General features: G+C 55.3%; 9 protein-coding genes across 9 annotated transcripts; 5 read left to right on the top strand and 4 right to left on the bottom strand.

The window, feature by feature from the left end:
- Positions 1-564: 564 nt before the first annotated feature.
- Positions 565-3,525, top strand: BDP81DRAFT_461349 (heterokaryon incompatibility protein Het-C; the record flags this gene model as incomplete). The annotated part of the gene is made up of 5 exons (XM_060593756.1): positions 565-688; positions 757-1,314; positions 1,378-1,557; positions 1,607-2,151; positions 2,203-3,525. 5 exons carry the CDS (start codon positions 565-567, stop codon positions 3,523-3,525), a joined length of 2,730 nt encoding a protein of 909 aa, XP_060444574.1.
- A 1,506-nt stretch (positions 3,526-5,031) lies between these two features.
- BDP81DRAFT_288388 (family 45 glycosyl hydrolase) lies at positions 5,032-5,999 on the top strand (the record flags this gene model as incomplete). The annotated part of the gene is made up of 2 exons (XM_060583048.1): positions 5,032-5,430; positions 5,751-5,999. Coding segments are annotated over 2 exons (648 nt in total), but the record flags the coding sequence as incomplete, so codon positions are not given.
- A 5,157-nt stretch (positions 6,000-11,156) lies between these two features.
- Positions 11,157-13,554, top strand: BDP81DRAFT_449939 (uncharacterized protein; the record flags this gene model as incomplete). The annotated part of the gene is made up of 5 exons (XM_060592461.1): positions 11,157-11,160; positions 11,336-11,360; positions 11,634-11,712; positions 11,769-13,455; positions 13,508-13,554. 5 exons carry the CDS (start codon positions 11,157-11,159, stop codon positions 13,552-13,554), a joined length of 1,842 nt encoding a protein of 613 aa, XP_060444572.1.
- A 771-nt stretch (positions 13,555-14,325) lies between these two features.
- BDP81DRAFT_461346 (uncharacterized protein) lies at positions 14,326-16,095 on the bottom strand (the record flags this gene model as incomplete). Its single annotated transcript, XM_060593755.1, has 3 exons — positions 14,326-15,804; positions 15,841-15,899; positions 15,930-16,095. 3 exons carry the CDS (start codon positions 16,093-16,095, stop codon positions 14,326-14,328), a joined length of 1,704 nt encoding a protein of 567 aa, XP_060444571.1.
- Positions 16,096-17,012: 917 nt separating this feature from the next.
- Positions 17,013-18,089, top strand: BDP81DRAFT_394620 (transcription elongation factor S-II; the record flags this gene model as incomplete). Its single annotated transcript, XM_060587986.1, has 3 exons — positions 17,013-17,159; positions 17,273-18,025; positions 18,081-18,089. 3 exons carry the CDS (start codon positions 17,013-17,015, stop codon positions 18,087-18,089), a joined length of 909 nt encoding a protein of 302 aa, XP_060444570.1.
- On the bottom strand, positions 18,088-18,631 carry BDP81DRAFT_31787 (uncharacterized protein). Its single transcript, XM_060584297.1, has one exon. The coding sequence runs from the start codon at positions 18,444-18,446 to the stop codon at positions 18,141-18,143; it is 306 nt and encodes a 101-aa protein (XP_060444569.1). The 5' UTR covers positions 18,447-18,631; the 3' UTR covers positions 18,088-18,140.
- A 46-nt stretch (positions 18,632-18,677) lies between these two features.
- Positions 18,678-20,281, bottom strand: BDP81DRAFT_481484 (pyridoxal-phosphate dependent enzyme). The gene has a single exon (XM_060594965.1). It carries the CDS (start codon positions 20,114-20,116, stop codon positions 18,713-18,715), a length of 1,404 nt encoding a protein of 467 aa, XP_060444568.1. The 5' UTR covers positions 20,117-20,281; the 3' UTR covers positions 18,678-18,712.
- A 339-nt stretch (positions 20,282-20,620) lies between these two features.
- On the top strand, positions 20,621-22,288 carry BDP81DRAFT_394618 (S-adenosyl-L-methionine-dependent methyltransferase; the record flags this gene model as incomplete). The annotated part of the gene is made up of 2 exons (XM_060587985.1): positions 20,621-22,009; positions 22,079-22,288. The coding sequence occupies 2 exons, from the start codon at positions 20,621-20,623 to the stop codon at positions 22,286-22,288; spliced, it is 1,599 nt and encodes a 532-aa protein (XP_060444567.1).
- Positions 22,289-22,569: 281 nt separating this feature from the next.
- Positions 22,570-25,634, bottom strand: BDP81DRAFT_320973 (alanyl-tRNA synthetase; the record flags this gene model as incomplete). The annotated part of the gene is made up of 3 exons (XM_060584571.1): positions 22,570-22,746; positions 22,797-25,411; positions 25,556-25,634. 3 exons carry the CDS (start codon positions 25,632-25,634, stop codon positions 22,570-22,572), a joined length of 2,871 nt encoding a protein of 956 aa, XP_060444566.1.
- Between the last annotated feature and the right edge of the window lie 1,020 nt (positions 25,635-26,654).

The raw sequence follows: 26,654 nt of genomic DNA, 5'->3' as shown, positions 1-26,654 counted from the left end.
CCACCGCAAAACACGCTGCGAACAGAGGACGGGAACAAGGTGGGAGGGGCAGTGACAAGATGAAGCCTCAGATGGCGGATTGGACTGGGCTGGATCAGATTGGATGGGACACTCGCACAGCATTCACAGGCGTGGGTGAGTGTGTGCTGTGCTTGGTCTCGATTCCAAGGTTGTTGTTGGCGCCCTCCTATTCACTCGAGCCGCCTCATGTTCTTGGCTTCTAATAGCTCCAACCAGTTCCTGTGTTCCAGTCTCCCCATCCCCCATGCTCCCGAAGCTTGGAAGAACGCAGTTACGCCGTCGTGTTGCCCCTCCACCGCCTCCAGCCCTCATCAAAGCCCCTCCTTTTCTTTACTGCCCCTTGCTTGTGTCATATCCTTCTCCCTATTTCAATGACCTCCCTCTCCCTCCCGTCATCGTAACTTTGTTTTGCTTCTGCGCAAACCCCCCACTTCACCTTGATCAAGTCACTAAACAGTCTCTACAGACTTACCGCGTATAAATACTACTGAATATCAGAAGAGGAGAGAGGAGCACATCACAAGAGGTTACAAGTCACTCAACATGCTCGACGCCAGGTCCTACCCGCTGCTGGTCGGCCTGCTTGTGCTGGTCTGCCTTGCCCAGCCGACCTACGCCTTTGGAGCTGGTAACATTGCCAGCATTTCCAAGGTCGAGGGCCAGAACTGTGAGTCCCCTTTCTTCCCGTCCTTGTCTGCGAGGCAGAACAGGTTCTCTAACTCTCCTGTCACACAGGGCGCCACGGCGATATTGAAGATGCCCTCCTTACCCTCGCCATGGCCCGCGCCATTGGCGGCAAGAAGTTCAGCAAGATGATGGTTTCCCGTGTCTACTTTGGCAACTGGCTCAGAGATTACTCTCAAGCCATTGATGTCGGAACCGTCAAGTCCGTCTCCGCCGAGGCCATTCGTCTCCTTCTCTGTGTCTTGGGTTTCTTGACCTTTGGCTACGGATCCAAGGAGTTCGAGGTCACGGCCGACCGCCTTGGCTGCTACCGCCCCGAGGACCACATCGACAACCCCAAGAACTATGCCGACAATGAGGATGCCCGCCAGTACGATCGCCGTCTGAGAGCCCCTGTCGACGAGAACGTCGAGCTTGGCATTGACCGCGAGTCCGGCATGAAGAACTACATTGCGAACGAGCAAGCTGGAATCATGACTTCCGCCGCTCACGTTCGCAACCTGTTCGCCAGCTGCATCGAGCTGGCCCGAGGATACTCCCGCAATAAGAACGAGGCTGATCTCTACGAGGCCATGCGCCTCATGGGTACTGGTCTGCACTGCTTGGAGGGTACGCTATTCAATCACCAAGACTGAAACAATCTTGGAATATCGCTTACAAGGTGTCATGCAGATTTCTTCGCCCACAGCAACTACTGCGAGCTTGCTCTGATTGAGCTTGGCGAGCGCGATATCTTCCCCCACGTCGGCCGTGACACTCAGATCCAGCTTAACGGAGCTAGAGGCAATGTTTACCCGATTGTCACGGGTACCTTTGGTGGTGTTGACTTCCTTCACTCCGTCACTGGCGAAGGTAATTACCCTGTGGATGCTCTGACATGATCATAGCTAACAATTACCAGTCTCCGATAAGTTGACCCAGAACGAGATTGAGGAGCTCGAGGGTACTCTCCAGGAGAGCAAGAACAACGATACCAGCATCCTGCGTAACCTTCTGGACATGATTCCCGATGGTATCTTTGGCGGTAAGCACCAGAGCAACCGGGTGGACGAGCTCCAGAGCAACGCGACCTCGTCGCAGCTCCAGAACATGCAGGTCTCTCCTAGAGAGCCTGAGGAGTACACCCGATACATCCAGGATGTTTTCAAGCAGATCATGCCTGCCATCGAGTTCCACGACGAGATCTTGCAGGGCATCTCTGAGGCCATTGAGAAGATTCCCGTCCTGCCCAAGATTCTTGAGCAGCTTGAGGAGCAGCTGTCCAAGTTCGTCTTCTCGGTCATTGCTCCCTTCATTCTTCCCGTCATCAACCAGATCCGCAACGAGCTGCGCACTGGTTCCGCCGAGATTATCGAGAGCAGTGAAAAGGAGCAGCACATCGTCTTTGACGATGACCGCAGCACCGACCCCACCCACTCCATGTTGTCCAAGGACCACTTCACCAACGTAAGCAATACACCACTCAGCGGGCGAGATTAGAGGCTAATACTTTAACAGATCCTGAACGAGGTTGCTGGCCGCTGCGCTGCCAAGACTCTCCACTGGGTGGTGCCCCAGCTCATGGAGGCCATCGATAACGACAGCGTTGATGTTAACCGCACCTTGAACCGCATTATCTTTGGTGTCCTGCACCACCCTGCCCAGCGTGACATGGGAGACGATGGTGCTCGTGAGGGCCGTCAACAGATCTTCCAGTTCTTCGAGGAGTGGTGGAACAACATGGACAGAAGCCAGCAGGATGACTACCGCCGTAAGTTGAGCCGCGAGGGTGTTGAGCGCGGCGAGAACCACAAGGAAGGTGTTCACGACACTGGACACGGTCACGGCTGCAGCGGAAAGCTCCACATGCGCAAGCAGTTCGGCGAGCCTAAGAACTGGGAAGACAAGGTTGCCGACCAAGCTGCCGGCGCCATTCTCGAGGGCGCCTCCGGTGCCATCGCAAATCTTGTTGGTCAGCAGACTGGGGTTAAGGTCCCCAAGTACAAGCACCAGCAAGAGGAGGAGGAGAGCGGTGGTGGTGGTGGTGGCGGCGGCGGCGCCGGTGGTCTCATTGGTTCCATTCTTGGAGGCGTCTTCAAGAAGGACGAGACAGAGACCCAGCACAGCAGCCGTCGTGACGACGATGGTGGCTACACCCAGACTACGACTGAGTACGGTCACCACGGAAACAAGTATGGCCAGGCCGAGTACAGCGAGACCCAGTACCCTAGTGGCGGCAGCCGTACCGAGTACCGCAACTATGAGCAGGAAGACGGCGGCGGCGGACGCCGAACCAGTGGTCGCGAGTACGAGGAGACCACCGAGTCCCGTCCCTCCTACGGCGGTGGCTATGAGCAACGCACTGAGACTCACCGATACGAGGGCAACACCCAGTCTGGCTTCAGTGGTGGCCGACGTGACGAGAACGACGGCTATGGCGGCCGCCGTCAAGAGGAGAGCAACTACGGCGGCGGCGGCTATGGTGGCGGTAGACGCGATGATAACGAGGGCGGCTACGGCGGTGGCCGTCGTGAGGAGGAGAGCAGCTACGGCCGCCAAGAGCAGAGCTACGGTGGCGGCGGTGGTGGTTACGGAGGTGGCCGCCGCGAAGATGAGGGAGGCTTCGGCGGTGGCCGTCGCGATGAAGGCGGCTATGGCGGCGGTAGACGCGACGACAACGAGGGCGGCGGCTACGGACGCCAGGAGGAACACCATGGTCGTCGCCATGACGATGACGATGAGCGCCGCGAGGAGGGCGGCGGCGGTGGCTTCGGCGACTTCATTGGCAAGGTCGCTGAGCAGTTTGGCGACAACAACAACAACAATAACCGCAGGTGGTAGGATCGCTGTGGCTGTTTCTCTTGATTCTTGGCAAAGATTGCTGCCGGTTGTACTCTGGTAGATGATGACGACTGGCTTTATGAACAGGGGTAGCTTGGGGGTTTAAGCTACGGATACAGGTTTAACGAAGAACAATAACAAAAAGTCTTGCTTCTACTTATGAGTTCAAATGTGTTGTGTGCTTACTGTATGTGATATGAAGGTCGCGTGGTGAGGATCACCCACAAAATGTTGATGACATTGATTTTCTTAATCACTTGCGGTTCCTGGGTATCAGTCTTTTACCATCTTTGACAGCTTGGGTGACGTACAGCTTTCAGTCTATCATCAATCACGGCTGTTAAGTGCCGGGTGACTTTATTATCATGCGCCATTGAGCAACGGGATAGTCGACCCGACTGATCTCTTACCACATGGAGAATGGAGGACATGGCAGACACGTTCCGAATGCTACCCTGTCCCCTCTTGTCTAGCCGGACGACAAACGGCACGGCAGCATCGTCAGCGGCATTTTTGCGGGGAAGAGTGGTAGTCGACCCCGATCTGTCACGGGAATCTCTGGCCGTAACGCCGAAACGTTGGGATGCAGCTGCAGCCCGTGATGAAGTTGAAACTCTGGGGTAAGGTCAGATAGACTGGCTCGCTGGTTATGGGTGATCGTTGACGTATGTACTCCGGTCATTTTTGCCTTTGGCCAAGTCTTGCCATATATATATTTCGTTCCCAATGGCTCTAGTTTAGGTTCGATCTTTGTAGAAGAGGTTATTTTGTTTCTGGTAAATTTGGGGGTTTCCACCCCCCCCCCCCCCCCCCCCCCCCCGAACTCTTCCCTTTCCCCCTGATCCAACTTACATACGTCGTTTGGCCGGGATGGAACACTTGGAGAAATCAAGAGAGGGAGTTTCATCGAGACTAATCCTACGCTGTACTACTGCGGTCTCTTCTTTCTTGGAGCGTGACGGGGGACGGGACGGGGGAGAAGGGGGGGATTATCGTTGTTGTTTTCTTGGTACGGGTAAAGTTGGGTAATGTCATGTAAACTAGGCCCCAACATAACATTCACCCTGTCATTTACTTTGGATTCAATGGAGAAAACGGAGGCATCCCGCCGAGAGAGAGAGAGAGAGAGAGAGAGCGTAAGGTGATAGGATTGATATTGATTTGAAAAGGGCTGGATGAGTTGTCCGGCTTTAGGTAGGTAATGAGATAACTGTTGCCCTTACATTTCCCGTCATCATCCAGACGATCCTATTTTTTTATGATCCGTGATATAAGACACACTCCGTCCTCGGCTCCATTCGACTCTTGATTGTCAAACGGTATATAACCACTAGAAAGCCTACACCAAACATTCAACATCACCGAGATAACTCATCATATCTCACAGAATACCACGACGGAGCCATACAGCCATCAAAAACATCTCAACAAAGACCACCCCCCCTCAAAAAGATGCAACTCCCATCCCCCCTACCCCTCCTCCTCCTCCCAATCCTCCTCCTCTCCTCCACAGCAACAGCCCAATCCACATCCCCAGGCAGCACAACCCGCTACTGGGACTGCTGCAAACCCTCCTGCGCCTGGCCAGGCAAAGCCTCCCTGGCCACCGGCCCCGCAACAACCTGCGACCGCAACGACAACCCCCTCTCAGACGGCGGCGCCACCCGCAGCGGATGCGATTCCGGCGGCAGCGCCTACATGTGCAGCGCGCAGTCGCCCTGGGCCGTGTCCGACGACCTGAGCTACGGCTGGGCCGCCGTGCGCATCACTGGGGGCACGGAGGCGCAGTGGTGCTGCGCGTGCTACGAGCTTACGTTCACGAGCGGCGCCGTGGCGGGGAAGAAGATGGTTGTGCAGGCTACGAATACGGGTGGTGATTTGGGGCAGAATTACTTTGATATTGCGGTGAGCTCTTATTTTTTATTTTATTTTCTTTCTCTGTTTCCTTTTTTCTGTTTTTGTACCAGGTACCCTTTGCCCTCGTCCTTTTGCGGATTGTAAAATCTCTTGGGAACTGTTGGATATGCAAGAGGGGGGCTGAAAGGACGTCGACGCTCCTGACGAAGTGACGATTTCCAAAACGGAGACGAACTTACGGGAGGGAATCCGTTATATGGAGACCAAGCTCCGTCATGGTGGTAGAGAAACCATCAGAACGGCCCGCTGTCGGACGCAACAAGACCTGGCGAAGGAAGAAATCCCATACTATCATGTCGTGCCAACAGATCCCCGGCGGCGGCGTGGGCCAGTTCAACGCCTGCACGGATCAGTACGGAGCGCCGGCCAACGGGTGGGGCCAGCGGTACGGCGGCGTCAGCTCCCGGGCCGAGTGTGACGGGTTCCCGGCGAAGCTCAAGGCCGGGTGTTACTGGCGCTTCGACTGGTTCCAAAGTGCCGATAACCCGAGCGTCTCCTTCCGTCAGGTGACTTGCCCGGCTGAGATCACCAATAAGAGCGGCTGTAGGCGCCAGTGATGGACTTTTAATCCGCTCCCGAGGGGTTTTTTGTTCTTGTAAATCTCAAGTCCCAGCGCGCTGGAGTTGACTTCGATTTGCCCCGAAAGTTCTGGCGTCTCCCTAGACTGGTCTTGGAGCACCTCACGTAAAGTAACCTACGTCCGTAGTGTGCCAGTTGGACCATCTGGAATCAGAAGCCAAGAGCTGTGCCTGAGTGACCTGGGCCTCGAACGCCTGGGCAAGTCTCCTCACCTTGTAGCCTCGCAGACTTTGGTGCCGATATTGACCGAGAGAGCCTTCATAGCGAGCTTCGCCTTGGAAACTGAGCCAAGAACTCCAGTTCGCGAAGGGGTTGAAGAGCGGCCCCATCCAAGAGAACCCGTTCTATGTTGGTGGTGGTGATCAAGCAAGCACATTTGGCCCTTCCGCAATTGATCCCTCGTAGCGTGGCTAACTAGAGGTATGGATCTCAGGACATACTCAAAGCACACTCCCTCTAGCCAGCTATCATCCAGTTGCCTCCTGAAATGAACGATGCTGTCAAGTTTGGCTGTGCTGCGTGGCTGTGTTCTGGGCAGGTAACGGGTACCGTCCCTGGGTGCTTTTGAGGCCACGGCAGTACGGAATATAAGAAGCCAAGCCAGAGCCAAGATATTCACCTGAGAATTGAGTGTTGCCCAGGACCCCTCAGGAATCTTGACACAGCCACAAAAGGCGAACACCTGCTGTATCGTGGAATCTGCCAACGTTGTGCAGAAGACGCGCGGTCAAAGGCAGGGTTGAGTGGCAGCCCGTCAAAAAGATCCCTTTGGCGTTGCCATTGTTCTCGGGCGTATCAGTGTCGCAGCCAGCCTAGATGCTTTGACGAATCAAACGACAGACTAGTACGTGACGTAGAGGGTCGATCGGCTTTTTTTTGCCGGTTGAGACAGCAGAACGGCGCCAGACCGCCGCGGCCGGGAGCCTCCAGATTGCCGAGAACGGCGCTGGGGAGACCAAGGGCGGCTGTCCGGCATCTTCGGCTGGCATGGAAGAAGTCAGGGCGATTGTTGAAGAATTGATTATTCGGATTGGTGAAGCATGCAACATTCCGGACGAGACCAGATCAGTTTCGCCGGAAAATGTGTTCTCTGTTGGCAAGGGTACAGCAGTAAAATTGCCAACCGTAGGTAGGTGTGGGAGATGGCCCCTGTCCCAGTGGATCTGACCCAGGGGGTAGCCAATGTTTCAATGACGTCTGTTTGGGCACCCGCGTTTGTGAGGGGAACATAGCGCTGGTACTCTCCATGTACCTTTGCTTCAGGGTGCCTAAGTCCGGACGCCGGAGGAAGTTTGCAGAGTAGCATCGCGACGACAAGTAAGTGGGAAAGTAGAAAAAATCAAATGGCATGGCATATGATTGCGAATTTGCCAGCAAGTCCGATGTAGATGTGGTACCTCTATGAGGCTTGTTACAATCTGAAGGGATAGCAAACGTGACGAGGTATGGAGTCTGGATGCCAAGAACGGGCGGAGGTCGAGTAATCGGGACTAGAAGGGAGGGTCTGGTCGCTAGAAGCTTTTCCCGCTGATTGACTCGCAGCGGGAGAGAGACATCGTAGGATCCCGAGTGTCGATGTTGGTGCCGGTATCCATCCTGATTTGGTACAGGGAAAGGCAGTGGCCCTTGTGGAGGATAACAGCACGCAGGCCACGCAATGTGCGCTTCCGATGGTCGAGCGCCAAGGGGGCGGTCTGAGAGTGCGTGTCCAGGCTATTGGCGGCGATATGCAGTCGAGCGTCTTGCAGCGGTGCTGTTTAGCAAAGCCGTCGATTTGAGCCGCAGACTACCAATTTGGCGTTGGGCTACTTGCGCAAATGGTACGATCATGTGCTGTGCCTTGAAGCAGTAATGCAGTGATGCGAAGCCGCCCCATGTTTGGTCCAAGAACTTACCAATCCCGTGGCTTTGAAAAGATTACTTCTTGAGACGCAAATCGGGCAGGAGTTATATTGCGCAAAGCACTATACATGTATAGCGACCGTCAATCGTATAGGTAGTAGAGAGCCACGCGAAAGGTGGCCGTCAAACCGGGAGACCCGAGTGAGTGAGTGCCGAGAACGACCGGGCGGGCGTGGTCGAGCTGTCACGCACATCGGCTGGAGCAAAACGTCTGGAACTGTCGGCACAACTTGCCCATGACTGGAGACCAGGCCCGTGTGGTGGGAGAAACTCAAAATCTCAAGGGGAAAAGGGGGAGGTGGGAGAGAGACTGCGATGCGACGAGGCTAGGAGGCAAACCTCGCCGACTGATCATAATCAGATCGGGCATCGCAGTACCGTCGTTGCGGACGATGGACCAGAGAAGAAGATTCGACAACTCTGTTGATCAAACTGAACGGAGAGATGCTGGTGTTCGTATCCGAAGGCGGCGGCGGGAACGCCCAGAGCAGTTGGTGACTCTTTTGATTTTCCCTCTTACTCTTCCACACTAAGACACACAGTGTTAGCCTGGTATTTTAGCGGGAATGAATCAGAAGGAGGCCACGAATCGTTCCCCGGATGAGAAGACTAGGAAGACCATTCTCCTGGGGCTATCAATGTGGAACGTAGCCAGGGTAGCCTATGAGGTTTCATAGCTAGTGAGAGAAACGCAGAGGGAAAGCGGGTGACATAATGACTTGTGCTGATCCGGCGAGGGTGGGAAGCGGGAGCCGGCACGGGGGAACTGGGTAGGTCGTTGAAAGATCAGACAAGCTTTGGAGGGAATCGAGGCAACAAAAAGCTTAGCCATGATGACATGCGATCCGATGGGCGTCAGTCGAGGGATTGGGCTGGGGATGCCGTGTATCCGTAGCCATGTGATGTGCAGGCTAACACGGCACGGCGGGGGACATGTAATGAGACTGTTTTACTTTTTCCTTTGATTGTTTGTGGCATGCGGTGACCGACACGGACGGCAAGAACGGCAACAAAATGATTGATTTGCGGATGGAAACGGCTGTGGGTTGTCCATTTTCTTTCTGTATGCGTACCAACGTCGAATAGTATTCGTAGTTAGGCAAGCAGACGCAGGGCTGCAGGTACAGGGTCTTGACTCTTTGGGACTATCTGGAGCCAAATATAGACAATAGCCGCTTTGGTGGTTAGAATTGTTGTTGGTTTTATCTGCCCGCCGGCATCCCGTAATAGTTGCTTGGGGAGTTTGTGGTTTCTAGTGGGTGTGTCGTGTCGTGATAAGAGTTCGGTTCTTCGGCTCGAATGCACTGGGATGATGCATTTGGACAATGGTACATACCCGGCCTCAAGAGTCAAGACAACACGAGTAAGTGAGTGATTCCATCTCAGGTTGTGCGGGGCGTTTGGCTGAGGTGAGCAGCTCCCGTGAGCCGTCCATGGGAAGTCAGGAACGATCTGTATCCAGGTTTCCAGGCAGGCACGAATGACTCTGGGGTACTACCGTCTGGAGTCAGAGTCAGAAGGGAAGGAAAACACACAGCAATTAGGAAGAGCCTTCCTTCCATTACCTTATGTAAGGTGTCACGGTGAGTGTAAGGCAGTTGAGGTACATCGGCAGGTACTCGCCGGTACATCTCTTCCCTCCCGATTCTCTTACTTCCGAATGGTCCGTCGTGTTTCTCTTTGCCTCGTCTAGCTTGGGATGTTGTACTCCGTACAGTGAGTACGAAGTAGTGAGGTGTGGTCGACGGCCTCCTGAATCCTGACTGCCTACCGGGGAACTTTCAACAGTCTCCATTGCGATCCACTCCACCATCTCTGCCAGCCTATCCGTAAGGTAGGGTGCCGTACTTGCGTACCAACTTCTGGCTGCATCTTTGCGTCCAATTCTACTATGTATCCGCGCATCATGAGAGTCCCACGACAGTTTTGACTCTGTTACTGCACTTGCGCCGTATTCAACCTGGAACGCTCTCCATTCGACTGGTGTCCACAATCTGCTGTCCATGTTACTGATTGGCACCCGAGTCCACTCCTGACAGGTCGTTGTTAAGTGCATCATGTAACACTCTTCTCTCGTTAGATTCGTTAGAAATCAACAAAGGAGAAGAGCCCGCGTATTGAAGGATGTAAACGCCAGCCGGAACACCAGCGGTAACCACTAGGCAGGCTGCTAACTAACGGTGTGCGGTAACCACGGGCAATAGGAAGGCCCAGCAGTTTAACAGCCAAGGTACTTCAAGAGTACCTGCTCTTCCTCCTCTGAGACAGGCGGGTAGCGACAACGAGGACGAGGACAAGTGCAAGTGCGAAGACAGGGCAGGGGGGCTGTGCATCAGTTCCCTCGCCCCTACTTTACATACAATATCCGGCAAGGTTAGGTAGGTATGGACAAAGTACCTTGCGGCTTGCTTCTTAGTGCCCGACGCTGCAGACTGCTGATGATCCGATACCTACAATTTGGCTGCGGGTACCTCTGCCGTGCTCGTCACTCATGTACGGAGTACTTTCGTACCTCCTGCCCCATGCTCCAGCCATTTGGTCGTCCACCTCACCTCAGTCTGTCTGCCCGGTCGTTCAAAGTCATCCACCATGCCATGCCACCCGGCCACCACCCTTCTCTACCCAAACTCCCCCAACACCACAACCACCACCACACACACACACACACTCACACACACTTCACAGTACACACCCGATTCCCACTCTCAACTCTCACCCCCCGACCTGGAACCCGAACCTGGACCTGGACCTGATCAGTGTGTACGAATACAGAGCGCACCTGCAGCAAGCGCACTGGGAACGACCTGATCTGAACCCCGCTTGGCATTGAAAATCGCGCCTGCCCCAGCTCGCTGACCTCCCATTCAATCGCTTCTTCCTCAGCTCGCCTTTTGATCGTCTTCTGCCTGCCATTTCACCAATTTCATCCTCTCCGACTCGGATCGCGACTCGACCTTGATCTCGAGGTTTCAAATCGTAGGCATCGCCTTGAACCGACTTGCCACACACTACTACTTCCCGTTCGACATCCTCAGACCGAATCGGCCTTGAATTCATTTGACCAAGTCCCCGACGACCCCAATTTCCCGGCCATTTCCGCCTCGTTCGTTCGTTGGCTATCCCACCTGAAAGCTGGTGTCGATTCCACTTCCCGAGCAGCCACCCGCGATTTACTCACACCAGGTTGATGGTTTCAATGCCCTCAGCCCGTTCGTTGAACATGTGAGGGAAGCATGTGTAAGTCGTTATATACCCATTTCATTTCCAGCACAATACACACAATAGAAAAATCATGCGGTTGGTTATCTTGCCCATAGTAAGCAGATGAACGTCTGCCGTGCTCTCCCTTTTTCGCGGCGGCCAAGAGGTGCCAAAATCCCCGGTCTTGGCACAACTCACTGACGTCTCACAGCTCTCGAACAGATTCGAAATGTCGTGTATGTCTCAGCAAAACTCCCTTTTAGATGCCCGTTGCTTTCGATGCCATCGTCCCCGTATTTCCTCATTGATGCGCACGCTTCTCTGCTGCTTTCCCGTTGACTCTCTCACCATCTCGTCGTACCACGCTGCAGCTGCCTTGGCCCGCGTCACTGTGCCTCGCAGCGCCTCTCAGCGCCTCTGGGGGCAGACCTTGGCGCGAATGCCTCACCACGCGCATTTCCCCAACCACGACTTTGCGTATCTTCAACCACCAGCTAACCTTTACACAGTCTACTGTTCAGTAACCCCGTTTGGTCGGGCGCAAATACCGTCCCCTCGACGCTCATCAAAAACATCACCTCCCTGTCGGTATGTCTAGTCGCCATCGTTCTTATTTCAAGTCTTCCTCTAAACCAAGTGCATAGAGCAAGGTAGCCTACCAGGACACCATCACAGCAAACCTCACTACGCTGAGTACGACAAACACCGAAACGCAGGATGGCATCATTCGAGGCCTGCTATACGTTCCCGACCTGAGCGTCACAAACCCATGTTTCGAGCAGCAGTACGACATAATCCCCCGTAATGCCACTACACAGGCAGAACTTCCTCCCACCAACTACAACCTAATTGCCATTGCGCCATGGTTTAATGCGACCTGTACCAAGGCCTATCTTGCATCCGCACGACTCGATCCTATCCGCGCTTTTATCTTTTACCGGCCCAATAACTCGACGAATGAACCCCAGGGCGCCGACTCACCGATATGGGATCTTGAAGATGGCGATGCATGGCGCACCCAGAACCGGTTTCCGATTTTCGCCGTGTCGGGCGCCGAAGGCACCAAATTTATGAAGCAGCTTAGCTTCTACTCTGGGAACATTTCCGAAATTCCCTATGGAGAGGAAATCCAGGAGATCTACGACCCCCACGATAACGACTATGTCCGCATATGGACGGAGCTAACCATTAAGGACCGCGACAGCGTCCCTGCCATGTGGACATGGATTCTCACGGTTGTCGGCGTCGTAATTTTCATCATCGCCTGTCTATCACTCACGATGCACCTGGTACAAAGAAGACGGAGAATCTCATTACGAAGGAGGGTACTCAGCGGGGAGGTTGACCTGGAAGCGATGGGAATCAAACGAGTAACCGTGCCCGTCGATCACGTCAAGGACTTCCCGCTTTTCACGTATAGTTTCCAGCCGGAAATGATCAGCACACCTTCTACAACAAGGCCACCCAAATCTGTAAGGTCGCCGCGAAGCATGCGGACTGACCAGCGAACAACATCCGAATACGCCGGCCCGAGATCGAGGGCCCGAAGAGCTAGCGTCAACAGCTCGAAAAGCACCGTCGCTACGAACTATCAGCCCCAGTGCCACATCTGCTTGGAGAACTATGTGGACCGGGACTCTGTTATCCGCGAACTACCTTGCGGTCACATCTTTCATCCCGAGTGCATCGACGAGTTCCTGAGTCTCAACAGCTCACTGTGCCCAATCTGCAAGAGGAACATGCTTCCACCGAACTACTGTCCTAAGATCACCAACGGCATGGTACGCCGTGAGCGGGCCATTCGACGACTGAGGGAACGGGTAGTATTTGACGAGTCAGACGACGAAGAGGGGGAGGTGAAAAGCAAGCGTTGGGGCAAGCGGCTATTCGGCACGGACAAAGCGGCATCATCCCCGACGGAAACGGCCATGACGCCCGTTCTGACTTCCAAGTCCCCAAAAACAGTCCAGGAATCAGCAAATGTCGATACTTCTGTGGATCTCGAGGCAGCACCCCTGTCGACTGCACAACGTGCCCTCGAACCGACCCAAGAGGAGCAAGAAGATTCGGACCAACCCTCAAGCCAATCCGAACGTCAAGAACCACCACATCCGCAACCTCAGCCGCCCAGACAAGCAGCCGCAGTTCCGACTATTCACCAAAACAAACGCCGGAAAGCAGGTGGATTGCGGCTTCATATGCCTGGATCAGACTCACATCAGAGCCATCCACGGCCTGAAGGACGCAAGAGCCCATCTCAGTTGGCAAGAGCACGAATGAGAGCGCTTGCCGGTACACCCTTCGACGACCCAGATGGTCGCAATCCGGCGTGTAAGTACAAGTTCTATGTAAACCTAACACCGATGATATGTTCTGACCTCAGTTCTAGGGAAACGTTATGTCGTCAAAGTTTTCCCAGGATTTTCATGACAGTTGCATGCACTGGAAGCATGTCATCAAATTCGGAGTCGCATGGTGTAAAGGCGTTTTGGATCAGGCAGTAGGACTGCCTTTGAAATTTTGAAAGGCAAGCAAGGGAACATTATGATGCATATCTACGACACTCCCTGGTATCCACCTCTAAAGGAGGTGGTGAGGAGACTTTCACTTCACAATCACGACGATAGACTCGGCGGGCTCGGAATGGCCCTCGGACTGCTACATTTTGGCAAGGAACATTTCTCTTGGGGCTGCTGTAAATAGCCCAAGCTTTTGGACTGGATATACCCTATCGGCACGGTTAAGCATCAACGGCGATTTGGAGGACGGTATGAATTGAAAAAGTTACGTAGAAATCGGCGACGGTAGCTGTGTACTGCTCAGATCAGGTAGAATTGCGTTAGCCAGACAGAGCGCACAATGGAATCAAAATTTGAGACCTATCATGGTCCAAAAGAGAAATTTGTTACAGTGTATCTCCCGAGTGTGACATGAGGTATCCAAGTCGGACTTGATTTCTATTCAGTGTCGTCCTACAATAAAACAAGACTTCTCCACACGTGGTATTTTCGCTATTGTCGTTTCATCAGAATCATGGTATATGCCAGCTTTCATCCCATTTGTTTCGCCAAGCCGAACCAACTGATCGTCTCAAGCACTTCCAGTTATGCATTATAAACACCCGAAATCTTAACTTTCATCCACTCTTCATGTCTTGGCAGTTCCATCTGCTGCCACGTTGCATTCTCTATTTCTCCTCCATCATGACCGTCCCTCAATGAGCTTGTCGTCTTCCTTCGTGCCACCTCTGGCCAGCGCTTCACGGATGCGGTCGTTTTCGGCTGCGCGAATCCGCTGACGAGCGTCTTCCAGCCGTTCGACTCCACGGTCGATGGTCTCAATGTGGACCGTCAACGGGATTGCAATGGTCGAATCACGCACAAGCTCGGGAGCGGCGACGCGGTCGCGGAGATCGCCCAGCCCGGCCTGGATCTTTTCAAGATCGACAATAAGAGCCGATATCTGCGCAACGGCTGTGACGCGCTGCCTATCCACCTGGCGCAGAAGGGAGAGCTGGGCGTTGAGGTTGTGCAGGCGTTTGTTATTCGCACCGACAAGAGTCCACAACGTCCAGAGAACCTCGTCGCGACGGGATTTGACCGAATTCGACGAGCGAGTGACGATTTCGTAGATTTGATTAAGGTTCTCCTCCGCCTTTGTGAGTAGAAGCAGAACTCCTTGCGCTTCTACTATGAGTGAGGAGATACGGTCAGAGACGAGGGCGGTATGCTCGATGTATTTGTCGAGAAGGGTCCGTTCGGAGAAAGGCGTCACTGTGGGAGTAAAGGGGTAGAAGAGCCAGCTGGACCACTGGGAAACCAGTCCCACGTCTGTTGTCTCTGATACAGAGAGCGTATCAAGATAGCGAGACGTCCAGCGGTTGATCGAGATGACGGAGTCGACGGCGGATCCCACATGAACGTTGAACTTTTGTAAGTCGGAGGCCGTCAAGCGGGCGGTATCGATATACTCGTTGAACTCATACACTAGCTCGTCCCGCTGTGGCAATTCCGAGTACCGAACCATGGTGCGTAGATCGCGTATCGAAGACTCGGAACGCTTCATTTCCATCGGTAATGATACGCCATCGGCACTGCGTTCAAGAACTTGCTCGAATTGTGACTGAACGTTCATGAGGTCGTCAAACTCAACGTTGGCAGACTCGGACCCTGACTCCTTGCCTCCGCCCGGTGAAGCGGTGAACGAGGGGCAAAAAGGGAGGTCCAAATATGCCGCGCCAGGGATGCGACAGAGCGGCGAGAGGGACGTTGTGAGTGACTTGGTGACCATATTTTGAAGCATTATGGAGGCACCAAAGAAAAGCCAGACTGCAAGGCACAGTGCCAACGGCTTTTGGACGTAACCAAGGGCCATGCCAATGACGTTGAAAATCCATGCCAAAATGTTGAAGGCCGCACTTGGTAGAGACTCTGACAGGCGCTCCGTGACGGTCTTGGGCTCAGCCGGTTCATCGTAGTAACCCCTTGCTCTTCTGGGATCGCCACGTCTGGCAGACGTAGGGCTTCCAGTGCTGGCTTGGCGTATCGCACGGCGCCGCACATCCTGCTGCTGATATGAGACGTCGCCGGGGCGTATGGTCCGCGAGGAGTGACCGCTACTGTGTTGGGGGCTGGTTCCAGTCCCTGAAGTAGAACTGAAGCGCATGGATGGCATGATGAACTCCGGTTCGGGAGAGCGATTAGGGTCTCGTCGTACGGTGGGTTGAAATGGAGACCGAAGGATAACTCGCTCATCGTCCGCCTTGTTCATGAAATCTTGAACGCTGTGGTGCGACTCTTGAGAACCGCCGATGCTGAATGACTGCGATGGAATTTGTGACGGCTCCGTTAGAAAGCCATCGTCCTCCTCCAGGTCGTTGAGAATGGAAGTGTCGAAACTGTCATTTTCGCCGCCTTCTACCAAGCGCCAAGAACTCTCGACGGGTAGGTCTTGTTGACGACGTGCAGTCATCGTGCCTGACAATATCGGTGAAGCCTCGAGGCCGTGGCTGAGAGGGCCGTTTTCTGAGTCTCAACTAGACAGGGAAGAGTGTTGTGTCGCGTCCAGAGATGGCGTTCCATCAATGGGCAAGCCAATTATATAATATGGGATTTTGGAGTGTGAATGGTCTCGCGACGCGCCGAGCGCGTAGAGTGGCGAAGTTGATGGCAAGGGTTGGGACGTCGTAGCTGCCTTGATATAAGGCACAATGTCGATGATTCCGGATGTTATGACAGTACTAGTGAGTCACTCGACGGGAGCTAGTAACAGAAACGGGTGCAACGGTCGTTGGCCAAGAATAGGCAGAGACAAAGGACGATCAAGGCCTGTTGATGTTAGAGAAGGTTTACAGACGTCCCAAACATGTCGACCTCTGGCGTCATAGGCTCCAGCATCTGCCCCTTGCATGCGCAGCAGCTGTCCAGCTGTCGTGGGGGACAGCTTCAGGTGGGTAGCTTCTCCGCTGAATCCGCTGAAATGGCAGCAGCAGGGACCATGTGGCAGCGTGACTCGACATTTGATAAGCTTCGCTTCCCCTTGTCGTCACATGGGACCTCCAGCGATAAGACGGGCGGGAAGGTGCAACACCCCACGCCGCTGTTGCCAGAACGGACCCCGGTGAAACATAATGCCGCTTTTCCGGGGGAGGAAAGGCATGACGGGTGGAAGGGAAGGGACCTGCACACACGACAGTGGATACTGAGGCTTTGCCCCACTTGGCTCCGGCGCGATTCCACCACCCACCTGAGGAAAATGGCCATTACCTCTGTCTAGCCTCGCCTTCTTTCAACGCCCGTACAACTCCTTCAACACTTGCAAATCGAGCATCGCGTCGCGCGCGCCGGAAAATCACTCACCGCTATTCACTTGCGCACAAATCGTTCACGATGTCGACTGGAATGGATCAACGCGAGCTTGAGTCCTGCATCAAGCAGCTCAACAAGGTCGTACAGGCCAACGAGCCTCCTGCGACCGCTCTGTCTCTCCTCGAACGCCTCAAGAAGGAAGCTGCCCCAACGGAAGAGATGCTTCGGGTACGTAGCGAATTGCACTGTTTTAGTCGTGCTGCATGGTCTTGACATATAGTCTCGTCCACCTCGTTTGCTTTTGCGACGAAGCGAAACTGACCTCGTTTGTACTTGACCAGTCTAGCAGAGCGGGTGTCTTCGTCGGCAAGCTTCGCCAGAACTCGAATAAGGAAATCGCCCGCGCCGCAACTGAGCTCGTCCACAAGTGGAAGAAGCTGGTCGAAGCCGAGAAGCAGGGCAAGATCAAGAAGGGATCTTCTCCGGCTGCTCCGTCGCCGACCCAGGCCCCCGCCCCGAAGCCGTCCTCGTCGTCTGCGCTGAACCAACCCTTCAAGGGAAACACCGAAGCTCGCCGTGCGAAAGCCGATGGCGCTGACGTGAAGCGCACCCATGACGCTGTTCGCGATTCCTGCATCGAACTCCTCTACAATGGCCTCGCATACCGATCCACCGCTTCCGTCAACGACGTTCTCAACAAGGCTATCGACGTTGAGCTCGCTGCTCACAGCCACTTCAAGGGTGTCACCAAGGAGTACCGTGAGAAGCTGCGCTCCCTGTTTAGCAACCTCAAGGTCAAGAGCAACCGCCAGCTTGGCGTCAATGTCATGGAGGGCAAGATCACTCCTGCTCGATTCGTTGTCATGACCCACGAGGAGCTCAAGTCGGAAGAGCAGAGAAAGAAGGAGGATGCTCTGCAGCAGGAGAACATGAAGAAGGCCCAGGTTCCCATGGCCGAGAAGAGTATCAGTGATGCTCTCAAGTGCGGCAAGTGTGGCCAGAAGAAAGTCAGCTACAGTCAAGCGCAGACTCGCAGTGCTGATGAACCGATGACGACATTCTGCGAGTGTACCGTCTGCGGTAACCGCTGGAAGGTATGTTGACCATTTTCTCGTCCTCTTTGTGCCGACTGTGCTAACGATTTCTCAGTTCTCTTGAGCGTACAATTTGGAGAGGAAGTTTCGATTTTTTCAATTGACGGCGTGATTTTCACTTATACCCCGTTATTGAAGCACGGGAACATGGTCCTGCATTTGGCACTCGGGAGTGCGGGCTTGGTTGGTATGGAGTTGGGGAAGAGGAAAGGTCCTCCGTTTTTTCTCCTTTTTTTGGTTCTTTTCGCCCATGAACATAAAAAGCTTCGGGTATCACACGCATATGTGCTTCTCGACAATCGGTTTCACGCAGAGCGAGGATACATTCTAGATGGGGTGCTCGATAAGTCCATAGCCAAGTAGCCTGAGTAAGGTTGAGGCTCAGAAGTAACCGAGATCTTGCAAATTGCCTACCTGGCATTAGCTCACCATTACTTTATCTTGAGTCCGTACCACATCCACTTGAAGCGCTCTCTGTGTGATGGTCCCATAACACTACGTCTGGTAGTTTCGGATGCACTTGCTCGTCGCCGCCGCTGCTGAGGGTTGTGTGGAAAGAGCAGAAGAGGCTTGGATATGGTTGATAGTGTCACAGCGAAACATGGCGATAGACCTGCGGCCGTCTATGACCTATACGTATGGCGAAGCAAGACGGAGAGGGAGTTGATCTATTAGTCGTCTATATTATTACTTCTTCGCAGGGTCGATCTTGAGCACCGAGAACAGGTCAGCCGAATGTTCATCCTCCTCCAAGCCCATCGCCGCCACATGCTTCCAAAACTTGCTCAGATGCCTCGTGCCAGAGTCACACAGGATGGTGACGACCTGGCTCCCTTCGGGCAGCCTCGAAGCCGCCACGACCGCGGCAACGCAGTTGACCGCGCTGCTGCTGCCGGCAAAGATGCCGTCGTTCTCCACCAGCCACCTCGCCATGCGGCACGCCTGCTCGTCCGTGACCTTGATCGCGTCGTCAATCAGCTCCCTGCCGGCCTCAAAGTTCTCCGTGACGCGGTTGATGCCGATGCCCTCCACAATGGTGTCGACCTGCGTCCGCCGCCGCGTGCCCTCCTTTTCGGTACTCGAGTACATGACTTCGTGCCGGATCTTGTTGTACAGCCCGCTGCCCTGGGGGTCCGCCAGCACGACCTGAAGACCCGGCACGTTGGCCTCCTCCTTGAGATACTTGGCCACGCCGGCAATGGTACCGCCCGTCCCCGCGCCGGACACGAAGGCGTCCAGCTTCCCGCCGGTCTGGTACACGATCTCCGGGCCCGTGGTGTGCAGGTGCGCCGCAAAGTTGGCCGGGTTCTCAAACTGGTCCGCAAAGTACCCGACGCTGCCGTCGCCGGCCTTGGCGGCGTGCTCCAGCGCGCGGCGGCGGGCGAGGTTGACAAAGTGCTCCGGCGACGCAATCGGCGCCGGGTCCACGCGCTCGACGGTGGCGCCTAGGTGACAGAGCAAATCGACCTTTTCCATGGCCATGTCGTTGGGCATGCAAATGTGCGCGCGGTAGCCCCTCGCGCGGGCGAGCGTCGCCAGGGAGATGCCCGTGCTGCCGACGGTGCCTTCGTAGATGGTGTCGCCGCGCCCCGGGACGAGCTGGCCCGCGGCCTCGGCGCCCTCGATCATGGACAGCGCGACGCGGTCCTTGGGCGTGTTGCCGGCGGCGTTCAGGAACTCTGCCTTTGCGAGGATGACGCGCCCCGTGGCCTCGCTGAGGGAGCGGATCTTGATGAGGGGCGTGTTGCCGATGGCGCCCGCCACGCCGTCCGCGATGAGCGGCGGGTTCCAGGCGGCCCCCCCGAGGCTGGTGAGGAGAGCCGCCGCCGCTTCATCGGCCTCGGAAGCGGTCTCGTGGTCTTCGAGTTGGACGGGTGGGCCCCAGAAGAGGCTGCTACGCCGCGAGGGGTCCGCGGAAGAGCCGCCGGTGGTGGTGGTGGTGTTGCGCGCGCGGCGGTTGTGACGGCGCTGGTACCGGCGTTCGAGGTCCGGATAAAAGTCTTTGAAGCCGAGAGTGACGAGGATACCGGCCGTGAAGGCGAGCGCTAGGGCGGCCGAGCCATAGGCTTTGGGATGATTACTTAGAGACATGTTGTCTGTGTCATGTGTCGTGCTCCATCGTCCGCGTCGCTTTTCCCGCGAGCGCTTTTTGTTGTCGTCGTCGTTGTGTATCTCTTGACGAGATGTGTTTTGCGGTATCGGAAAACAAAAACACGGCGCATGAATTTCACCATTATATTCTACAGGGGATTTGCCCGCTAAACTGCAGGTGATGTCATTTTAGCTCTTCTGGTCCCCTGCCTTTCAGCCTCAACGGTACCTCTAAGTTCGGGCCATACGCTATGCCTTCGATGGCTTAGGCGTCGAGTCTCGGGGCCTCCCTTGGCAGGGGACCACGCCCGGTGGTGGAGCTGAACGGGCAGCGCTGTGGCGGATTAACAGCTGCCCCGTGGTAGAAAGGAGCTCGGGCCATGCTCGAACCTCTCTGCCAATCCGAAGATTCGCGATTTGCAACCGTTTTATTGACTTCCATAACGACCCCATTTCGCCCTGCCGAGTATTCGTCCCGCTCGACCATCGAAACCTCGTCCCGGGATGGACTCCCCCGCCGTCACCCGCCTCTTCCGCGAGCTCTTTCGCCGGCCCGCGTGCCAATCTCGGCGACAATGTACAACCGCCGCCGCCGGCATCCCGGCGTTAGGCCATCACCACCAACGACCTCGTGTCCAACATAACCACAACGGCGGCGTAGCAGCTTCAGCATCATCCTCCTCAAGAGCGGCCAATGCCTCGGCGACACCTCAACAACGGCGAAATTACGCCGTGAAGACCACGGCCGAGAAACAGGAAAAGAGAAACGAGTCAAAATGGCAGCAGAGGACGTCCCTCTTCCCAAACGACCGCGCCGACGAATTCGACACCTACCCGACCCTCAACGCCCGCGAACTCGCCGCCCGCTCAACCCGCCCGCGCAAGGCCAAGATGCTCACCCGCGACTTCATCGAAGACAGCCTTTACAACCCGGCCTACGGCTACTTCTCCACCCAGGCCGTCATCTTCTCCCCCGGCCAGCCCTTCGACTTCCCCTCCTTCCGTGACGAGCCGCATTTCTACCGCGAGCTCGGCCGGCGCTACACCGAGTTCGAGGACGACCTCGACGACAAGGAGGGCGTCAACGACGCCCGCCCGCTCTGGCACACGCCCACCGAGCTCTTCCGTCCGTACTACGGCGAGGCCATTGCCCGCTACCTTGTCTCAAACTACCGCCTCACGACGTACCCCTACCACGACCTCATCATCTACGAAATGGGCGCCGGCCGCGGCACCCTCATGCTCAACATCCTCGACTACATCCGCGACCTCGACCCCCAGGTCTACGCCCGCACACAGTACCGCATCATCGAAATCTCTCCCGCCCTCGCCTCCCTCCAGCGCCACCACCTCCTCTCCACCGCCGACTCCCGCGGCCACGCCTCCAAAGTCGAAATCATCAACCAGTCCATCTTCTCCTGGTCCGAACGCGTCCCCTCCCCCTGCTTCTTCCTCGCCATGGAAGTCTTTGACAACTTCTCCCACGACGTCGTCCGCTACGACCTCGCCACAGAAGAACCCCTCCAAGGCTCCGTCCTAGTCGACGCAGACAACGACCTCTACGAGTTCTACTCCCCCGACCTCGACCCCGTCCTCGCCCGCTTCCTCCGCGTCCGCCACGCCGCCACGGGCGGGCGCTACCCTCTCCCCTACCCGGGCAACCGCGTCCTCCGCAACCTCAAGTCGCGCTTGCCGCTCATGCCGAACCTCTCGGAGCCAGAGTACATCCCCACCCGCCTCATGCAGTTCTTCGACGTGCTGGAAAAGTACTTCCCCGGCCACCGCCTCGTCACGAGCGACTTCCACTCGCTGCCCGACGCCATACCGGGCCTCAACGCCCCCGTCGTCCAGACCCGGTACGAGCGCACGACGGTGCCCGTGACGACGCCTTTGGTGAGTTTCCAAAACCATTCTGACATTGGTGTGCGAAAGAATGCCGATGCTAATCGAAAATCGCACCAGGTCCACCAAGGCTACTTTGACATCATGTTCCCCACAGACTTCCAGACCATGGAGGCCATGTACCAGGCCATCACGGGCAAGCTTACGAGGCTCACGTCGCATGGTGACTTTATGCAGCGGTGGGCGTTCCTCGAGGACACCCAAACGCGCAGCGGGGAGAATCCTCTGCTGAGCTACTACCAGAACGCAAGTGTGCTGGTGACTGTATAAACAATGTAGAAAAGAAAAAGAACATATACCCCTTTAGACCACGGAAAGTTCCGCAACGGCATGTAATTCTGCTGTTTTAACTTTGTTCAGATTGTCTTCCTAATTTTGTTGGAATACACAGAGAGGGACAGGGTTGTCATCCCAGTGATCTACTCCTATTCGATCATGCTCGAAATCGCAGCATATCCAGTTTTCGCCCATGCTCCCATCCATCTAGACCTCGTGGAAAGTAAATTGGTTGCCAGACATGTTGCAACACATCAGCGGGATATCTCTGTCGCTCAAATGCTGAGCTTCTCCTTCAGCCACTTCTCTGCCTCGGCAACAGCCTCATCCAACTTCTCGGCGTTGGTACCCTGTCCTTGGCGGGTAGGCTCCTTGCCGCCAGACTTGCCTCCAATCACCCCACTGACCTGAGATGCCCACTGCTCGGCGGTAACACCCTGCGAGGACAGATGCTGAATTGCATGTTAGCTTGTGTTTCTATAAACGTAGAGGATTAACTTACAGTGCCAACGTAGACGCCGTGGGCAACGGCACCCTCGTTCTTGCTTCCACCGAACAAGTAGACGGAGCGCTCCTTGTCCTTGGACTGGAAGTGCTTGACAACTTCGCCAATGGCCTTGGCGTTGGCGGAGATCGGGAGCTGACCGACGAACCACTTGGAGTCCTTGTTCTTCTCAAAGTGCGCAGCAACGGTGTCGAGCGCAGTCTTGGACTCGGCCTTTTGGCGCTTCTTCTGCTCATCGGTGACAGACTTGACAATCTTGTCGAAACGCTTTTTGATATCCTCCTTGGTGAGAGTCGAGATGGTCAGTTGGTTAAGAGCATGCTGAGTTGACTTGATCTCCTGCTCCTTCTCGGGGCCGAAGGGCAACGCCTCAAGGGCATCGAGACGCTTGGAGAACTCGGCAGCCTCGCGCTGTACCTGGTGAGCGGCATCACCAGTGTAGGCGATGATACGACGAATGCCCTTGGCAATACCGCTCTCCTCGACGATAACAAGGTCCTTGATGAAGCCAGTCTGCTCGACGTGAGTACCTCCGCAGAATTCCACGCTGACCTTGCGCCACTCCGAGTTCTTGGGGTTTGCGAGTAGGGTGTCAACATCAACACCGACAGACACAACACGAACGGGGTTGGGGTAGGTCTCGCCAAAGACGGCACGAACACCTTCGATACCCTTGGCAAGGTCGAGGTCTACTTCCTTTGAGTAGATCTTGCCATTTTGGCGGATGTACGCGTTGGAAAAGTCCTCAATCTTCTTGAGCTCAGGGATGGTCACACCAGTCTTGTGAGAGAAGTCGAAACGCAGCTTCTCGTTATCGACCAGAGAACCCTTTTGATTGATATCATCACCGAGAACTTCCCGGAGCGAGTGGTTGAGGATGTGAGTGCCAGTGTGGTTGTTGCGGATGGGCGATCTTCTCAGCTCGTCGTACTCGCAGATGACCTCGTTGCCAGATGACAAGTTGCCATCTTCGAGGTATCCACTGTGGACAATGTAGCCACCAAAGTTCTGGACATCGAGGACCTTGAACTCGGCGACGCCATCGATGACGATGCGACCAGAATCGGCGACCTGACCACCAGACTCAGCATAGAAGTTGGTCTTGTCCAGCAACAGACCCAAGGGAGTGTTTTCAGCGATACCCTCAGTTGACTTGATGAAACCCTTGCCATCGTAGATCATCTGCACCTTGGCCTTTGAGTCACCCTTGCCAAACTTGGCCTCGTCGTCCGTTCTCGCAATGTTGAGCTGCTGCTCAAGCTCAGCGATTTGGTGAACGTTCAACTTTGCGAAAGTCTGTGCGGCGTTCTTGACGACCTTGCTGGCCTCGCGGGCCTTCTCCTGGGCAACCTTGACCTCCTCGTCGTCGATATCCAGCTTGCGCTCCTCGGCCATCAGCTTCGTAAGATCCACAGGGAATCCAAAGGTGTCGTAAAGTCTCCAAACCTCCGCGCCAGTGAGCTTCTTCTCACCCTTCTTGATGGCAGCGTTGGCAAACTTCTCGAACTGAGCCTCGCCACGGTCAAGGGTACGAGCAAAGGCGGCCTCTTCCTCGTCAAGGATCTCAATGATATCCTGCTGCTTCTTGATAATCTCGGGGAACTGTTCACCCATTTGGTCGACAAGGGCGGGGAGAATCTTGGAGAAGAAGGAGCCGATCTCGGCGTTAAAGTACTTGCGCGCGTAGCGGACACCACGGCGGAGCACTCTGCGGAGGACGTATCCGCGGCCGTCATTGTTGGGGACAGCACCATCGGACATGGAGAAGGTCAAAAGACGGATGTGGTCAGCAATGACACGGTAGGCAGTGTCGATACCGTCCGCATCGTCAGCTCCGTACTTGTCGGTGTACGGTCTAGCACCGGTGACTTCCTCGATTCTCTTGAACAGCGGCGTGAAGATGTCGGTAGCGTAGTTGGAAACGGTATCCTGGAGAGCGGAGACGAGACGCTCGAAACCCATGCCAGTATCAACGTGCTTGGCGGGGAGAGACTTGAGTGACTTATCAGCCTGGCGGTCGTATTGGATGAAAACGTTGTTCCAAATCTCCACGACCATGGGGTCATCCTCGTTCACCAAGTGAGCGGCGTTGCGACCGCCGCCAACCTTGTCGTAGTGAACCTCACTGCAGGGACCGCAGGGGCCCTGGTCACCCATCTCCCAGAAGTTGTCCTTCATATTGCCGGGCAAGATGTGGTCGTCGGGGACACCAACGGATTGCCACAAGTTCTTGGCCTCCAGATCGGGCTCGAGACCCATCTCGGGGTTGCCCTCAAAGTAGGAGACGTACAAGCGGGCCGGATCCAGACCATAGACCTTGGTCAAGAGCTCCCATGACATCTCAATGGCCTCCTTCTTGAAGTAATCTCCAAAGGACCAGTTGCCCAGCATCTCGAAGAATGTGTGGTGGTAGCTGTCCTTGCCGACATCGTCGAGATCGTTGTGCTTGCCACCGGCGCGAATGCACTTCTGGGAGTCGGTCGCACGCTTGAGAGGGTACATGGGATCCGACTTTGAGATCGTTCCGAGGAAAATGGGCTTAAATTGGTTCATGCCCGCATTGGTGAAGAGCAAGGTGGGGTCATTGTGAGGGACGACAGAAGACGACGGCACTGAGATAAAGCAGAGATGGTTAGCCAATTGGTATCTTTGAAGCCAAACTGAGGAGCGCCATGTCTAGACGGAGCATAGAAGAGGCAGATTGCCCTATCGCGCCGTGTTGCTGAGTACAAAGGGGGAAGTCAGTGATAACATACCGATGGTGTGGCCCCTCTTCTCGAAGAACTCGAGGAAAGTCTTGCGCACAACGGCGCCGGGCCACTTTGGGTCAGCCATGACTGCAGCGGGCAAGGTGGAAGTAGAGTGAAAGCGCCTGTAAGGAAAAGTAGCACTCGATGCGATGAGACCAGACGGTGAGTGGGTATCTGTCTGGGATCCAACCGACGCTCGAGTCCTCTTGGAAAAAGTGTTTGTTGATGGTGATGAGGGGAGGGATGATGTTTTATCAGGGTCGGCACAGCTGTGACTCTTTTGGCGGGATGAGCTGCTTGCTAGCGCGGCAGCTGCATTGCTTCGGGGTAGGAGGGGCAGCGGCGTCCGTGCCAGTGATAGCTGGGCCTGGAGCGATAGCGGCGGGGGGGCTGGTTGCGGGTGCAGGTGCAGATGCGGGTGCGATTGTGGTTGCGGATGTTGCAGGGACGCTGGAGCTGGTGCTGGTGGTCCGGCGCGCCTGTCGTGGAAACTTCTACAAGAATGAGTCAAAGCCAGTACAAAAGCGCCAGACCTCCCCGGCAGTGGCAGCCGATGCTCGTGGCTACTACGTCCGCCACAGCTGAACCCCAGAGAAGAACGCGCCCGCGCCCCTCGTACGAGCACAGCAGCAGTAGTAGCGAAGGTCATCCTTCCTTCGCCTTCGATTCCTTCAGGCTTTCCCCCCTCACCCTTAGATATATCGACGAATTGGATCTGCGCAGGAAAGAGCCTCGGATCTCCTCTTTTCCTCTTCTTTCCCCCTTCTTTTCGCCGATTCAAACACAAACTTTCTCTCTCTCTCTCTCTCTCTCTCTCCTCTTACCAACGAAACGTAAAAAGAAGACAACCAACACTGGGAGAAGTTGTTTTTCGGTTCTCGCCGTTCAAAGACCTTAGCACACCAGAGACATTTGAGACTTTGGATTGACTTTGGGCTTGCGTTCTTCGCTTTGCGACGGGATATTCCCGACCCTTCCGGAAACGGCGATCCGATATCAGCCGTACCGTATCTTTCTCTCTCTCTTGTTCTCCCTCAAGCTCACTTTTGAGAACCTCGGACCCGATTGGCAGCACCTCTGTTACGCCCGCTGCTCAGCTGCGCCT

This window comes from Colletotrichum phormii, assembly GCF_030913505.1.
Source record: "Colletotrichum phormii strain CBS 102054 chromosome Unknown BDP81scaffold_11, whole genome shotgun sequence".
Classification (NCBI taxonomy): Eukaryota; Fungi; Ascomycota; class Sordariomycetes; order Glomerellales; family Glomerellaceae; genus Colletotrichum; species Colletotrichum phormii.
The sequence above is the reverse complement of the archived record's forward strand: the minus strand, read 5'-3'. Positions and strand labels throughout refer to the sequence as shown.